We start from the raw sequence: 18,112 nt of genomic DNA on the forward strand, positions 1-18,112 counted from the left end.
CTGTTTGATGCTGAGGATCTTATCCTGACACAACTTGTATACAGGGTGAATTCAGATACAGTGCCCGCCACTATTATTGGCACCCTTGGTAAATATGAGCAAAGTTTGTCTTTATTGTTTAACCTTTTGATTTTTTATTCAAATTTTTTTTTACAAAAATATTCTGCTCTCATGGATATCGAACAATTGCAAACAAAACACAGGTTTATTAAAAAAAAAATCTTTGTTAAATATAGGTGTGCAACAATTATTGGCACCCTTTTAGTCAATACTTTGTGCTACCTCCCTTTGCCAAGATAAAAGCTATGAGTCTTCTCCTATAACGCCTGATGAGGTTGGAGAATACATGGCGAGGGATCTGAGATCATTCCTCCATACAGAATCTCCCCAGATCCTTCAAATTTCAAGGTCCATGCTGGAGGACTCTCCTCTTCAGTTCACCACACAAGTTTTCTATGGGTTTCAGGTCAGGGGACTGGGATGGCCGTGGTAGGACCTTGATTTTGTGGTCAGTAAACTATTTTTGTATTGTGTTTGATGTATGTTTTGGATCATTGTCCTGCTGGAAGATCCAACCATGGCCCATTTTAAGCTTTCTGGCAGTGGCAGTCAGGATTTCATTTAATATTGATGGAGTCCATGATGCCATGTATCCTAACAAAATGTCCAGGTCCTCTGGCAAAAACACAGCCCCAAAACATTAAAGAGCCTCTCTAATAGCTACCTCTCTGTGTGCCAAAACCACCTTTCATCTGACCATAGAACCCGATCCCAATTGAAGTTCCAGTAATGTCTGGCAAACTGAATCTACTTGAGTTTGTTTTTGGATGAGAGTAGAGGCTTTTTCTTGAAACCCTTCCAAACAACTTGTGGTGATGTAGGTGACTTTGGATTGTAGTTTTGGAGACTTTCTGACCCCAAGATGCAACTAACTTCTGCAATTCTCCAGCTGAGATCCTTGAATATGTTTTGGCCACTCGAACCATTCTCTTCACAGTGCAACAATATAGACACACGTCCAATTCTAGATTGATTCATAACATTTTCAGTTGACTGGAACTTCTTAATTATTGCCCTGATGGTGGAAATGGGCATTTTCAATGCTTGTGCTATTTTCTTATAGCCACTTCCCATTTTGTGAAGCTCAACAACCTTTTGCCGCACATCACAGCTATATTCCTTGGTCTTACCCATTGTTATGAATAACTAAGGGAATTTGGTCTGTGTGTTACCTCATATTTATATCCCTGTGAAACAGGAAATCATGGTTGAACAATTTCCTGTGCCTAGTCAAAAAAAATAAAATATCTACTAAAAAAAATAAAATATCAATGGGAATATACTTCAAATATATTTTTCTCATATCAGTTCATAGGGGTGGCAATAATTGTTGCACACCTATATGTAACGAATATATTTTTATTTTGGATAAACCTGTGTTTTGTTTGCAATCGTTTGATATCCATGAGAGCAGAGTATTTTTTTATGAATCTTTTGAACAAAAGATCAAACAATAAAGACAATTTTTCCACAGCCTTCTTTGCTCATATTTACAAAGGGTGCCAATATTAGTGGAGGGCACTGTATATCGGGCCAGTTTTTGAATTTCCACATTGTCTAAGCTCTTTTGTCATAAGTAAAACTAAATACCCAACACATGATACATTTCTGAAATCCTCAAGGTGTTCTCTATCTACATGGGAAGGAAACATGTTTCATCATGTTCTAAAGAAGGATATTTGACCCATTTTTTAATGATGTTTGGTCGTTCAGTCCAAGGTCAGACTGTTTAATGCTCAGAGATATAAAGAAAAACCCAAAAGCTACATGCCAGAATATTCTTGAGATGTTAGGCCATCAGTCCAGGAGTTTAAGCTGGGTCAAAATTGGGTCATACAACAGGACAATGATCCAAAGCACACCATCAAATAGAAATCTGAATGGCTAAAGAAGAAAAAATCAAGGTGTTGGAATGGCCAAGTCAAACTCCAGACCTCAACTCCATTGAAATGATGTAGTGGGATATTAAGAGAGCTTATAAAGAAAAAGCCCTCAAACATCATTGAACTGAGGCGATGTTGTAAAGAAGAGCGGGCAAAATTTCCACAACGACAAGAGGCTGATAAACTCCTATAGAAAACGTTTACTTCAAGTTATTGTTGCTAAAGGTGGTTTTACATGTTACTGAATTATAAGCTGTATTTATTTTTTCTCAAATGCTTTCTGAATGTTGGTTTACTGTACTTTTTGCGGAAAAAAGACTACATACTGAAATCTGTTCTGCTTTTTATGTTGTCACTTGAGGTTATTTCTTTGTATATAGAGGTTGGTGAGCATGACAGGATTGTTATTTCGATAGATAGAATTGAAGGAGGGTGTACTTTCTTTTCCCCCTGAACCATTTGCTCAGTTTAAAAAAAATAAAATAAAATAAAAACCCATCAAGGGCGTAGTTTATTATAAATATAGACCAAAGTGACATATTTAATTATTAGTTTGTTTCTTTAATTACACGTTTAATGCAATACGTCACTTTGGACTAATACTACAATGCACACCTTATAAGTGGCAAACATCGCGAGAACTCAGGAGAGTTGAGTCAAATCACGTGACTACCCATCCTGCGTTTACAACGTGAGTGATCATGGCCGGGCAGCTGAAGGTAACTTAGCATTCAGGATTAAAACAACCACAACACTACAAGAATACCAGAAAAAGTGCGACAAATACTATAATGCGATATATAAATATTATATAGCATGACGTGTTTAACCCGTGACTTTTACCAGTTCAGACTGAATATTAGACATGATGAGTTTTCCCTCTCAGATTCTCTTCTATCGTGTGTTAATTCATGACTAATTCACGACTTTCACAATTCCGAGGCGATGAACGGTGTACTTTGAGAAGTTGTGAACAATCGTGTCACACACGTAGACATTACTGGTGCTGATGAATGTCCTCTTGCCATGTGATTGCTGCCCTTCTGGGTTCTGCCTTGTGCGCATGCGCAGTATGTTGGCGATTTGTTATCGCGATACTGGCCTTTTGCGATATCGCAGTCTGGAATATGTAAATGATGTAAGTGAGTTTTACAAATCAAAGCACTTTTATGATATTCTGAGATAATCCTGATTAATTCCAAATGTTCGTGAAGAATCACAACATTCATGCGATCAGAGAGATGTGAATAGTTTGGGTCCTATTTATACAGGACGTGGATAGTAGTAAACTGGCAGATTTTCCTAAATTCATCCATTCATCCATATTCGTATTCCTGTCTCACGCCCAGTTTTCCTGGGATGGGCTCCCGGTTCCACCATGACCTTGACCAGAATAAAGTGTTCACTGAAGAATGAATGAATGAATGAATGAATTAGCACACACCTGAGGCCACTGAGGTATAGACAGTAATCCATTTTAAAGGATATAGTGCAGGATAATGTCTAATGTTTAAAGGAAATGTGTTGCGCTATTGACTGGCAGTTTCCTATTGTTACTATAGTTTGATTCTTCCTTTCACTGTTTTACCTGTCAGAAGTCATTGTCCAAGTCTGAGACATATCGACGAAACATGACCATGAACTGCTTTGTTAACTAATAGGGTCATAAAAATCAGGTTTAATGTCCTTCTTTTCAGTTTAGTCATCCAGACTCCTTTTTTTCCCCCACCACAGGAGCGTCTGAAGGACGCTGTAAAGATCCTGGGATGTGGCAGCACCTTATTCCTGGGATACCTGACCGCAACCGGGGACGAGCGCTTCTACGCTACCACCCTCATGCCCGTGCTGCAAAGACTTGTGGGAGCAGAAACAGCTCACGTCATGGCTGTGCGGTTACTCAGCCTGGGCCTGGTGCCCAGAAGTCGCTACCAGGATCCTGCATCACTGGTGAGTGTACAAAATGTCTATTACTAATACTATACGCTATTACTATAATTATTTTAAATGACTAGTGTTAGAATAGCTGATGTACTTTTAACAGCCTGATGCTTGGATTGTGTTCTGCTTCAGTTATCGATGGAATTTTTTTTGTCCCAAGCTTTCGATACAATTTGACATGCATCATGTGACCGTTTGTACAAAGTAGGCCTGTCACGATAATTACATTTTCGACTTATCGTACGATATATTTTTCTGACCTATCACCTATTTCCCATTGTGTTTACATGCGTGTTTGTTTACATAAGAGTGAATGTCACCAACATTTTAGCTGTTCGCACTGTCAAATTAAAATTCCAACTTGGAATATTCGTCGAATTTAAGATAAAAACGCACATTCGAATGCAAAAACTGTCTGCATTCGAGTTTAAGACGTGTATTAAAACACAGACAGTGAATAACTAAAGCATAAGGAAATCGCAGTATTGTATTCCCGTGTCTGAATGTTCCCAAGAATTAAAAGTTCATGGTTCTTTGAAAGGGTGTACTTGCATTATTATGCTCTTATATTATCATTATATCAGTTGCATAAAATGGTCTTAAGATGACAATAATATCGTTAATTGCGATTATTTCTGGGACAGTGTATCGTCCAACAAAAGCAGTTATTATAACAGGTCTAGTACCAAGCCTTAGCAATATCAATCTAATTAGAAATTTTTTATGTGCTAATCCAGGAGGTAAATGTGATGGGACGGAGGTTCGGGAATCCTGTTGGGATCGCAGCAGGCTTTGATAAGCACGGTGAGGCCGTGGATGCTCTGTATCGGTTGGGCTTCGGCTTTGTCGAGGTGGGCACGGTCACCCCGAAACCACAGGAGGGAAATCCAAAACCCCGCGTGTTCAGACTCGAGGCTGACCAGGCGGTTATTAACAGGTATGAGGCAGCTTTGAGCTTTGTTCCCCTTCTGCAACGTCTGACGCAATTTATACAGCTTTCTGCTGCTTGGCCTGTCACGTTGCACTGCTTAACTATTGCAGATGACCCAAAACGCAATAGTGCACCTGATCTTCAGTCAACCAAAACATGTCTGCTCTAATCCTGTTTATACTGCAGTGCTTTTGAATCGAATCTGATTGGTCAGATGATGTCGATTAACTCCGACATCAGTGCCAGCTGTAATTCAAAAGATTTAACAATAGCTAAAAAGCATGCCGAAGCATGTCCGAGGTGTCCAGGTGATATTTTGACGCAGAATTCAAAATATTTAACACGTAAATAATGCATTTAGAATGTGAAGTAGTTCAAACGAGCAGGAAAAAAAAAAAAACGATCTTTGCATGTAGACATGACTGGCTGCTAGGATTGTATTCTGCCGCACCTTTAAAGTGTCTTTGAGTAAAAGTGTAAAAGTGCCAAAAGCAATAAATGTAAATGTGGCTTGCTGAATTGGAAATGGGGGAAGGTACAAGTGTGCAATGTCACGGTAACATCATGGTGATCGAGGACGTGGAAACCCATTTATACACGTGTCGTTATAAGAGAAGCAAATTGAAATGAACCTTGGGTCGCTTGTTGTTTTTAGTCTTTGGGTTAAGTTGTTTGGGGATATTTGTAGCTTCATGTGCCAAAACTTTTGGAAAAATGGCCTCAAATTTTTCGTGACGTCAGAATGGGCAATATTGTAGGTTCACAAGCCCTCATAAGCAAAATGAGTGTAGGATTTATGTAAATAAGATGCAGGCTATTTGAATAGTTGCACATGTACATCAGGATGCATTTTAGAATATTTTTACACAAACACGTCCTAGGCTACGAAATGAATGAAAAATTTCCGTCCGTGTGGCTTGGGACTAGCTTTGATGCACACTGGACACCACAATCATCCATTTTAGCAAGTTCCTCACAGGCAGGTTAAGTGGACGAGCCTGTGCTCTTGACGTAAACGAGCGCAATGTGTACACACTCCCGGTTTTGAATGGCAAATTCTCTCTCTCTCTCTCTTTGGTACGCATATTGCATAAGATTGGAAAAAGGTGCCCTTAGATGTGCGACAATCCCGAAATCTGAAGTCACGCAAAAACTCCATTTTTTTTTTTTTACTTTCATCATAAGGTAATATTACAATCAGCAGGTCAGTTGTGTGGTATCGCTAGAAAATGGTTATTTAGTTTGCTACAGTTAAAATTAAGGCTTTGTTAGTAACACATCTAGCAACTATTTCACAATCTGAAGCAGTTTAATACAGTGAGGAACACAAAGCATTTAAATTTGCATTAAGCGATTATTAAAAAAAAATAATAAAAAAAAAAAAGTACGGAATTGAACAGTGTACTCTTCGTTAAAGAGTTTTCCTCTTTTCTTTTTAAAGAGGACAAAATCTTTCATATATATATATATATATATATATATATATATATATATATGTGTGTGTGTGTGTGTGTGTGTGTGTGTATATCTATATATATTTATATATATTATTTTGATCAATATTGAGATCTCAATTATTTATCATGATTATTTATTGATTTTAGGGACAACATATTTTTATTGTACTTTCACATTTAAATAAACAGCCTGCTGCTTTCACCTCCATGTTGTGCTACGTTCCTGCTAATGTCCAAATCTTTGCATCAAATAAGACTGCGCCTTAAAGCGCATCATCTCGTAGAAGCAAAATGTAAATAAAATTGTACCCAAAATATAGGATACGTAAAAATGCCATCAACCAAATGAAAATATGCATCAAATATAACAACATGCGACTAAATGAAAACGATTCAGGCGAATGCAGAAAAGGCAACAACAGTGTTTACAGGAGGAGAGACGCAAGACAGTTTCTTTTAGGAGATTACAAAAATTTAGGAGCACATTTGAAGCTTAGTGTGTTTTTTTTTTTTTGTTTGTTTGTTTTTTTTTTTTTTAAGAGATGGTAGCGTTAATGTGCCACGTTATAACACACAAGTAGGCATGAGAACCTGAGCTCGTCAATTATGACAGAATTTCGGAAGATAGTGTGGGATCAATAAAAGATGGCGGTTTGTGAGATCGGGAAGTTGAGAGAAGCAGATGATGTTCAGTGTTACTCGTCATCATAATGGCTTCTCTGCAGTATTTCCACACTTGTTCGGTTGACTGAGGAGTTGAAAAGCAGTGTGAAAGTAACTGTAGATGCATTTTGGACTTCCTGTAGTTTTTATTCCGATTGTATTCTACAACTCCGAACAGGTCACTCGCACCGGTGCGAATAAATATTTAGTCACAGTCGCACAAAGTACTTCAGTCGCAAATACGAGTGAAATAGTTGCACTGTAGAGCCCTGAGTTTATCTGCAAAGTTTTTTCCCGTTCGGCGTGATGATGTTTAATGTCCCCGACAACCTCTGTAGTGCCATTTAGCATCGTGCTAGCTAGTGTCATGATTTCCCCTCGCGCAAGAGCTGGAGCTCGCAGAGAAACTGGCAGCTCGAGCACTAAAATGCTGACCCCGTTTCCGGATTTTGGCGCTACAAATTGACGTCATCCCTGCACCGCCCTATGTGATTGGCTGTAAGCGCTTGATTTGAGTGGAGAAAACAGCGGAGTTTTCTATGAGCGGAGGACGAACTTTAAACGTCAGTATCACAGTCGATCATGTTCATTTAATCGTGGGCAGTCAATATCGTAATCCCGATCGATATCCGATTAATCGTGCAGCCCTAGTGTGTGTGTATGTATATGTGTATATATGTATGTATATGTGTGTGTGTGTGTGTGTGTGTGTGTGTGTGTGTGTATATGTGTATATATATATATATATATATATATATATATATATATAAAAATAAAATATGCGTGTATCATGTGCCATCAGGGGTAATTTACCTTCTATGTAAACGTTTTAGGTAATTTATTTAAATAAAAATAGAAATCAGTATCTACTTTTACTCTTCAGCTCTGTTTTTTTATTATTATTTTTTCATTATTAGCAAAACTAAATATCATGAAATATTGTGGATCATAAACTCACTATTGGCAGATTATATTTTATTAGACCGAACATGTCGACTGTTCTTATAGTTATTTAATTCATTCATTCATTCAATCACTCCCAATCTGGCAACCCCACATAAACATATGATATTTTTTGCCTTTTCATCCATTCCTATTGTCCTGTATATAATGAAGTATGTTATATAATTAGCACTTGAGACAGATTGTATTATAAAACCACTAGGAACTTAATAAAACTAAACAGCTGTATAAATATTGGCTCCCCTCTGTCATGCTCTTGCTTTTGGAAAACAGTGTGATCTCATTAAAGACCATACAAAGCCCAATAGCAACACAAGTCTATACAGCCACCTCTTTGTCCTTCCTGTGTTTCCAGCCTGACATTAAATATTGCCTTCAGCTTTACAGTTTATTTGCCTCGACTCAATTGCTGGGGGGGGATTCTATTTGTTGCCATGGTAACCCATAATTGATGAGTCTTAACGACTCAGCGCAGCGATCACGGTCACTGGAGCTGTTTGCTTTGCTCGCATTTCAACAGCAATCAAAATACTGTCATGCTTTCAGGCGGAAAGGAAAAGACGTCAGCCGGTTTATAATTAATTCGCATTACACTTTAATAAAGTGTTGAGTCAGACGCACACGAGCGCAGGAGTGAGGCATAGGAAGGCTGCGTTTTTATGAGCAGAAACGTTTTCCCTGTGGAAAAAGTCAGCTACAAATGAAAACACTCCGTTATATTATATTTGATATTTTATTCTGATACGATTCAGTATCAGTATGGTTTTGTTTTCATTATTCAGTATATATTAAGTTAGGAATAAAACACATGCGAGTGCTGTTATAGGAAAATAATCAACAATGGGGTGATGTGATTCACCCAGATGCCATGCAGCGTTGTTAATACCACCCTGAAGCTGATTATTTGTCATCAACATCACATCTCAAAGCATTTAAATAGTCTTGTACCACAATTTTTATTTCATAAAGAATGGCACATCTTGTTTTTAAAAAAAAAAATTAAAAAATCCATTTATAGTTACTTTTAAATGTTATCACTTGTGCTATAGTGGCTGTAAACTTTCTTTCCTTCACCAGCCCCTCTTTTTTCCTCTCTCTCCTATGTCATGTTACCGAGGAACCCGGAACTCGTAACTCACTGACTGTTATAAAGCACTGATGCTGGAGACTCCTTCTATAAGCGTAAAACAAATGTCTCCTTACAGAAAATATCACCATGTCAATGATTCTGTTTTTCTTTAGTAAATAAACAACACGTCATTCATGCATTTGTTATTATTATTATTATTATTATTATTATTATTACTAGTAGTAGTAGTAGTAGTAGTAGTACTAGTATTATGTGAAATGTCTACCATACAAGTCCCTGTGAATGAGCTGTTACTATAGAAACAATAACGTATTAGAACAAGCGCATTAATATAAAACTGATAAAACCAGAGCTGCACTCTCGTATAAAAATATTGACTGGTATTACATTAGTAATGATGTCATCACTAGTTATGTATGTATGTATGTTTGCGTGTTTTTCAGATACGGCTTCAACAGCTGTGGCGTTCTAGCTGTTCAGGAGAGATTAAAAGCCAGACAAGGAGTTCAGTCTGAGCTCACTAAAGGTAAACCTGAGACATCCTATCGCCTTGCTATGAACATTAGAGCCACAGAGCAATCGCTTCATTTCATTTCCTGTTATTTGAGTGGAAAAGTCTCAATAAACCGGAATTATTATTATACGATCTCAGCAGGCAAGCCACTGGGCATCAACCTGGGGAAGAACAAGCTGTCCACAGACGCTGTGGCTGATTATCTGGAGGGAGTGAGGACGCTTGGTCCCCTCGCTGACTACCTGGTAGTGAACGTGAGCAGCCCGAATACTCCGGGCCTCAGGGACCTGCAGGGGAAGAAAGAACTGCGCCATCTACTGGACAAGGTAGAACTGAGCTCGGTTACCGAATGCAAATGACTGTCCTTGTCTGGCAAGGCTTACCTGATGTAAGCAGGGTTGATTACTATCTGTGTTGCAAAAAAAAAGTACATTCATACATGCGTTTCTTAGGCTAATATTGTGGTTTGAAATGGACATGACGTCACTCTTTTTATTATTATTTTTTCCTTCTTGTAATTATTTATTTTGTTATTCAGTGCTCAGTGTTTGTGACATCAGATATTTGCAACAAGAACAACACAGACAAAAAAAAGCAAACAGAATGAAGGTGGGGGGAGTGTAGCAGCTCCTCGAGTAGAAAACAAATGTTCTGATGTCTTTGCTTAAAAACTCCCAGTCTGCGTCAAATACGCTCAGAACTGCGTTCGGACATTGCTCTTATGTAAAATAATTCATGACAAAATCAATACACAAGCAAATGCAGCATCGTCCAAAAAAAACCCCCAAACAAATCAGATTTGGTCAGTAAAGTTGACTGTTGGATAGATTAGATTTACCCTGTCTAGTTATAAAATTGAAATTATGGTGTGTAACAGCTGGGACTGGATTTTTAAAAAAAAGTGTCACCTGGGCAGTCGGGATTTACTGTACAGTACACTGTGTCATTGTACAGTGTGTGTGTGTGTGTGTGTGTGTTTTACGAATGCGAACTCAGGTACTGAAAGCGAGAGACACTCTGCAAGGAGCGAATCGGCCGCCAGTAATGGTTAAGATTGCTCCGGATCTCTCCCAGCAGGACAAGCAGGACATTGCAGAGGTCATCACAGAGGTCACTTCTTTCTTTCCACTTAATGAATAATTATCATTTTATAATTTTAATTATACATATATAATATATACTACCGGACATTTACATAGTGTGCGTGCGTGCTTGCGCGCATGCAGGGTATTTTATTTTATTTTTTTTATAAAATCATATTCCTAAAAAAGTAAAGCAAATAAAACGCAGTATTCCATACCGCTGCTGAATTCTCGAATCTGATTGGTTGACTCATTTACATTGATACAGTAGTGCCTGCTGTAATGATATTTAAAGTTTAAAAAATGTGTCATCATCGTTACGGTGAAGTTTTCTGTAAGGCGGCATTTAGTTAGCGTTTATGGAAGGAGTCTCCAGTGTCAGCGCAGCATCAGAGTCTGAGTCAGAGGTGTGTGTGGTTTCTCAGTAACATGACATTTTTGTTTTATTAACTTCGAGAGAGCAACTTATACTGTAACATGAGTCAGTACAGGATGTTCCACAATATGAAATGTAATTGTAAACAGATTAAAAAAAACAAAACAACAACAACTATGAAGTAGTGTTGTTTAATAAATAAGCTGTAGGCTTTGGAAACCTTTTTGGGTAGAAGAGCAATAAAGCACTTCGGAATGCACTGTTATGGAAAAATAATCAACTTAAGGGTGGTAACAATAAATCTGCTTCGTGTTGGGCCACATGACACCAACTGATGGTTGATTTATTTTCCTGTAACAGCATGCCTCAAGTGTTGTTTTCCTTACCTTTTATCGCTGTTGTGTCTGAACGTTTGTTTCCGTGTGCTTTTGTGTGTTAGCTTGGTGTGGACGGTTTAATCGTCTCCAACACCACAGTGTCCAGGCCTGAGACCCTGCAGGACCACAACAGGAACGAGGTGGGGGGTCTGAGCGGGCAGCCGCTTAAAGGACGGTCCACCCGTACAGTACGGGAGATGTACACCTTAACGAAAGGTATAAATAAATAAATAAATAAATAAATAAATAACACATCCATGGGCAATAAATTAGGAACTATTATTTACACACACCAATTAATCAAATCACTTCTTTTGTCCAAGCCATTTTTGACCACGTTAAACCCCTTTTGAGACATTATGTCTGAGATTTACGATAAATCCCTCGTGACATCTTTGCGTTATCACCAGGCTCAAAGGTCAACACGTATCCAAACATCTTATCTACATGTTTTTGTTCTGCGAACATTTAGCAAAGCATCCGTAATACGAAACGGAAGCTTATTAGCAATGGATCTTTTTATATGGTCTTTTATGTGGAGATTTGTGATGGAAATGTAAAAGTCTGAACACTGAAACCGTTTTTTGCGTAACTGGAAACGAGCATTTCTTCATGTTGTAGGGAAGGTGCCCATAGTCGGTGTAGGTGGAGTGGCTAGCGGACAGGACGCCCTGGATAAGATCCGTGCCGGAGCATCTCTGGTTCAGCTCTACACAGCGCTGGTGTATCAGGGTCCTCCGGTCGTAACCAAGATCAAAAGAGAACTGCACGAGCTGTTAACGTAAGTACGCTCTGCGGTTCCTGTTTCCGGCCTGTCTTTCATGAGGTGGTGTTTTTTATTTTATTTTTTGAAATATTGTGTGTCTCTTGCAGGGAACAGGGATTCAGTAGTGTATCAGAAGCAGTAGGTGCTGATCACAGGACGTCTGATGGCATGACATCATCACACACCGAAGGAGTGACAGTGAATTAGGCTCTAAAGCATAGCTCATACGTAACTCGCCAGCTCAGTGGAGTGTCTCAGACTGGTGTTCGGTGGCGGAGTCGGGTTTCCAATGTCAGATTTTCTCCTTTATCTGATCGGATTTGTGGCTTCAGACCACCGACGTATGAATCTCAGCTGAAATGTTTTGAATGTGGGCCAGCATGGAATTGAAAGGGTCTGGGTATATGAGGTGACGTGATGAAACTCAAGTCAAGTGCCAGCAGTGCGACCCAAGATGGAGTGCAAACTGTTTTGTGACTGACTTAAAAACAAAAACGAAACGTACTTTTACCAGAGGACTTATTCCTGAAGCATGAACAAGCTGGACATGGACAACTTTTGTAAAGGTTTTGTGATGTGCCCTGTCAGATTTTTATAATGTAATAATAATAAATATCATTTGACCACTTGTGGGGTTGCCATTCAAATTTCTGAGCAATCTATGTGGATAAATCTTTGAATAAAATGATCAGGTAGGGTTGCCAGGTCCAGTTTAAATATGGAGATAAAAGAAAATTTTTAAAGGGCACTTTAAAAGTTAAAGCACATTCGCCTCACACCTCCAGGGTCGGGGGGTCGAGTCCCGCTGGGGCCATGTGTGTGCGGAGTTTGCATGTTCTCCCCGTGCTGCGTGGGTTTCCGGGGGGTACTCCGGTTTCCTCCCACAGTCCAAAGACATGCATGGTAGGCTGATTGGGATGTCTAAAGTGTCTGTAGTGTATGAATAGGTGTGTGAGTGTGTATGTGATAGTGCCCTGTGATGGACTGTCACCCTGTCCAGGGTGTACCCCGCCTTGTGCCCGATGCTCCCTGGGATAGGCTCCAGGTTTCCCCGTGACCCTGAAAAGGATAAGCGGTATAGAAGATGGATGGATGGATGGAGAAACTGAATGGCTGGCTCAATTGTGATACAACTTCTCTCAGAGACACAAAACTACTTCCTGAAAAAGTTCCCCCTCTTTCACTGTGATTTGTCCTTGCAGTCTACACAAAGTCTCAACAGGGTGCCACAATTGCATTATCTTTGAGATTTGGTGCTGTCATTTTTCTAAGGAAGGATCCAGTTTCCCTTCTTTCCTTCTCTGAGCTGTAGTGTGCAGTTTTGACAAATAACCCACAGTCACTTCAGCGAGCGCTTTATTGAAGATTGTCTGCCTGCCTTGAAGAGTCCTGCTTTTTACGTTCCCTGGATTGGATTGACAGATGAGGTCTTTGGCTGATTGTTGGTGTTGGTTTTTCTCCCCCCGTGGGGCAGGAGGTCACATGGAGGTAGAAACTAGTCTGAATAGTTTTAACATCCAACACCTCTCTGTGTGAAGTGGATGGTGAGCGAGTGTGTGTGAATATGAATTGCTTTAAAATTAGTTTAACCTTCTTTTGAAGTTTTCAAAGTAGCTTCAAGGATCTCAAAGATGTCAGAGAATTTTCTAGGCCTTTATTCGCTTCAGCTCAGCTCTTATGGCTCCGAAAGCGTCCTTCCCTTTTCCAGCTCTGCGTTCAAAATGTCACTGGTAGCTCAGTGGTTAAGGCATCAGACTATTGCTCGGAAGGTCTAATCACAGCACCACCAAGCTGCCGCTGTTGGGCCCTTGAGCAAGGCCCTTAACCCTCAACTGCTCAGTTGTATAAATGAGATATATGTAAGTCACTCTGGATAAGGGCGTCTTCCAATAAAATGTAAGTATAAATGTAAAGATATCAGACATGCTGGGGTGTGGGCGGAGCATCTGAAGCTGTTAGTAGAGCTGCCTGCTGGAAAGGAGAGTAAATGTCATTACCTTCCCTGTATGACATTTACAAAAGAGTTCTTCACAATGATAGATCTAGTCAGTATAAAGATATTCAATAAAATTACTCAGACACACATTTGTGTGCCTTGTGAAGGACATTAGATGTGCTGCAGGGGCGTCAAGATAAACGCTACAAAAAAAAAAAAAAAAGGATGTGAGGAATTCATAGACAAAGAGTCAGGACGTCTCCCGCTGAGAAGGTAACGTGACATCTTTGACACAGAGAAAAGAAAAGCGAACATATTATTGTACTGTTTATTGGGTAGTTTTTTAATCAATGCAGTTCAGTCCATAACAGTAAGATAATAATGCATGCTCTGGACCCAAACCAGGTTAAATCGTGCTAGCTGATTTATTCATGCGTCCTGTGTACAGCCTAAGGCAACATTCAGACCAGCTGCTTCCTCGTGGGTGGAATGTGCGCTGGCCTGATTCACCTGGATTTGATGACAGAACATCTATAGCATCCTCAGAGGTGGACACGGGTCAGAACCTAAGACCAGAGATGTCAAGTATGACCCCGTCAGTTCGTCCACCTGGTTTAAGAATAAGAGAGATGAAAGATGCGTGGCTTGTAATATCACAAATACAGAGATACTCTAAAGATTTGCACTTTGCAAAAACAGTTTATCATCCTTGCTTCAGTGGATAATCACATGTAGATTTGTACCCAAGATCTGATGCTGGAATCATAAACCCTATCCTATGCTCATCCCAGGACTCTGTCTGCGATTATACCAGGATTCACTATCTGTGAAAAAACGTTAATTGAATCAAATTAACTGGTGTTGGTATGAGGATTTACTCTCACAGCTAAGGCTGGTTGTTGATGTTTGTTGCCTCCTGCTAGCTAATCCAGTCTTGTACCGTATATTACTGAGCAATCTGTAGTGTTTATGTTCCTTACTGATTTTGAGATTTGGAAATGATTGTCCTGAGGCTCACAGTAATACTACACTGAGACGAACTTTGTGTGATTTGTGTCTCAGATGGGGATTTGTGGCTGGAAAAAGACACCGCCTGAGGACTCTGGAGCAGATGCAAGCAGCCCAGCCTCTACTGCAGCCATCATTACATTGCATGATATGGTTCACATATCTCTATGCTATGTTATATTTGGTTGTACAATTTCTGACAAAGGTCAGAATTTGCGATGCAGCAATAAATTGTTTTCAGAGTCAGTATGAGAACATTTTCTGGTATTTGTCAATAATAATAATAATAATAATAATACGGAGACTGATACCAAAAAGAGTACTCTATTAGATATTATTCAATTAGGGATGTCGGAACATTTTATTTAGCTCTGTTTACATCGATTGCTGCTATGTACTGCTACATTACATTCATATGGACGTTGAAATCACCTGTAATTAATGCATATTCATAGTCAGTTAATATCCTAGAAAGCAGTTCCCCCAAAATCATCAAGAAAACCTTTGTTAAGTCTAGGAGGGTGATAGATAACTAATAAAATAACAGATTGATCACCCCTGAGATGCACTGCAAGGTACTCAAATGTTTCAAATTTCCCCGGAGAAATCTGTTTGCAACATAAAGTATGACAGCATAGACAGGCAACACCCCAACCCTTCTTATTCATTCTAGGGACACAAAAGAATTTAAAACCCTGGGGTGGGGTCATTAAGTACAAAGTTGTAGATGCTGTCGAGCCATGTTTCTGTCAGGAAAAGAAAATCCAGCTCATGTTTTTCAACAAGTTGGCTAATTAGAAAAGACCACAGAGATGTGATTGTTCAGTATAATAATCACACCTTAATTAAATGACATGTATTTGAGGACCTCTTCTGTTTCCTATGGCCGCGCCCCCAAATATTGCAAATGGCCGAAATATTCTGGAAAGGAGCATGGTTACTTACATATCAGGTATGGTGTATCATTGTTCCATTTAAATTTCTTTCTTTTTTTTTATTCATAATGTGCATCTCTTACTTGAATGCATGAATGCATGAATGAATGAATGAATGCTCTACAGGCCATATTTTTTTGCTTTCGTTCATTTTCAGCCCAGCACACACGAACCAATCTTGCTAAATGGTAAAAAAAAAAGGTAAATGGCACACTTATATAGCGCTTTTATCCAAAGCACTTTACACTGTCTCATTCACCCAATCACAGTCACACACCAATGGTAGCAGAGCTGCCATGCAAGGCGCTAACTTGCCATCGGGAGCAACTTGGGGTTCAGTGTCTTGCCCAAGGACACTTCAGTATGTGGAGTCACATGGGCCGGGAATCGAACCGCCAACCCTACGATTAGTGCACAACCCGCTCTACCACCTGATCCACAGCCGCCCAAGCGATTTGGTTTTTTTGGTTGTTTCTACAGTATATGAGTCAGCAGTTAAGGCTTCTGTCCTCAGATCTCTGTAAATCAAGAATACCTGCAAACGGAGGTAGTTTGTGGTCCAAAACCACAGGTAGCCTTTATTCAGTTGTTTTCCACCCACTGTATTTTGATTAAAAAACTGCATCTCGGCTTGGAAAGGAAAAGATTGAAGAAAACAGTGGATGACTAAATGGTGCAAGCTGCCTTTCCCTGTCGCCTTGCCAACTGCACTGTTTTTAAATAACTGATTTCCATAGTTGCCTAGAAAAGGAGTGTGACCATGTGAAAGCAGCAGCCATCAAGCAATGCTGGTGTGACCAGCTGCAAAGAATTACAAGACTGATCTGCATGTAACGCTGTGTTTACGGAGTGCAAATCGATGTTGGTTAACTCAAACAGTCCTAAAACATATATTCCTCCATTTTAAATTCAAGTCTAAACAGTGTTTATTCTGTTACAGTATGTGATGTACCAATGTTTAAGGCTTAAGGTTTAAAAAGTCACATTTCACATTCTGTCTGGAGTGGCACATGAAAAGTGGCTGTGCTCTGACAAGCCTCGAGTATCTTTCTGCTTATGATCAAGCTCACGCCAAAGTCACCTTGAATATCTTAGCACTTTGCCCAGTGCCTGCCTATTCAAAACTGTGATGTACGCAAATGTCTGAGAGCTTTCTTCCTTCCCTTGGTGTTCTGAGTGCAAATTCTGTTTATTTCCTTTCCCTAAAAATAGCCTTAATTTATATGTCATGTGTGTAATTCTAGAAGAGAGATTTTAGCCAAGCATAAAGTGGTAGAGTACAAGAATAAGAGTAAAGAGCTGTACGTTTCTGTTGTTTAATAATACAGCATGATCTGGTTTTCATCTAGAAATATCTTTTCAGTGTTAATATTCCTGTTTTATGGCCCTGTAGTTTTCCTATTATTGTGTGACTGCAGAGCAAGCTACAGTACAGGGTGAAACTAAACTCAGTGCAAACCTGCCTTAATTATTTTAACTGTCATTTATTATCGACGTCTATGTAATGTAAAGTCACCTGCTTTAACACATCACAAATCGTACTGATTTGACATTTGATATGAAGACTTAAAAATGTATATATCTGAAATAAAAGACATTTTTTTTTTACGGCTTTTCTTAATTTAAAAGCCTTATAAAATGTCTGGACAACCTTCGCAATTTTACCCTATCCCACTTCACTAACTTTGAACTTCTATTTATATCACAGCACTGCTAGATTCTTGAATCTGATTGGTCAGAAGATGTTAACGTATAAATTAAGCAATATCGCACAATTGCGAGTGCGATATTGTTTTTAATATATCAGTCCTATAAACAAGAAATTAACATTTTGGACAAAATATGGCTAAATGTTCTGTTTATTTTTGCTCCACTAATGGAAATAGATCCCGTTTAATATGTTCTGGCAGAAAAACTTGGGGACAAAAATAAGTAAATAAATAAACAAATGACACCTGATATACTAAAATCTTATTTTTCAGCACACACTTTTCATTGATATGCATTACATCTTGGTTTTGCATTTATTTATTTTATTTATTCCCCTAGGTTTGAAATGACATTTTTCATTACTGATTTATGCACCCAGGTTTGAAACGGTCTTCTTGTCACCACCTAGCTAACAAATTAGCA

General features: G+C 39.1%; 1 protein-coding gene across 4 annotated transcripts; it reads left to right on the forward strand.

Moving 5' to 3' along the window:
- Positions 1–2,591: 2,591 nt before the first annotated feature.
- Positions 2,592–12,726, forward strand: dhodh (dihydroorotate dehydrogenase). 4 transcript variants are annotated; one of them, XM_053635284.1, is made up of 9 exons: positions 2,592–2,662; positions 3,678–3,890; positions 4,619–4,818; positions 9,429–9,511; positions 9,638–9,825; positions 10,496–10,609; positions 11,397–11,550; positions 11,956–12,115; positions 12,208–12,726. In XM_053635284.1, exons 1-9 carry the CDS (start codon positions 2,645–2,647, stop codon positions 12,305–12,307), a joined length of 1,230 nt encoding a protein of 409 aa, XP_053491259.1. In that variant the 5' UTR covers positions 2,592–2,644; the 3' UTR covers positions 12,308–12,726. The 4 variants fall into 4 exon arrangements, with proteins under 4 accessions (XP_053491259.1, XP_053491260.1, XP_053491258.1 ...); XM_053635285.1 differs by having other exon boundaries at positions 2,655–2,717; XM_053635283.1 differs by lacking the exon at positions 2,592–2,662 and adding an exon at positions 2,891–3,081 and having other exon boundaries at positions 9,641–9,825.
- Positions 12,727–18,112: the final 5,386 nt, after the last annotated feature.

The sequence above is a fragment of the Ictalurus furcatus genome, chromosome 10 (genome assembly GCF_023375685.1).
Source record: "Ictalurus furcatus strain D&B chromosome 10, Billie_1.0, whole genome shotgun sequence".
NCBI lineage: Eukaryota > Metazoa > Chordata > Actinopteri > Siluriformes > Ictaluridae > Ictalurus > Ictalurus furcatus.

Coding starts and splice junctions, on each gene's coding strand:
- dhodh (XM_053635282.1), top strand. CDS start 2,953: ATGAATGTCCTCTTGCCATGTGATTGCTGCCCTTCTGGGTTCTGCCTT. Junction 4,819..9,428: donor GACCAGGCGGTTATTAACAG/GTATGAGGCAGC, acceptor CGTGTTTTTCAG/ATACGGCTTCAACAGCTGTG. Junction 11,551..11,955: donor GATGTACACCTTAACGAAAG/GTATAAATAAAT, acceptor TTCATGTTGTAG/GGAAGGTGCCCATAGTCGGT.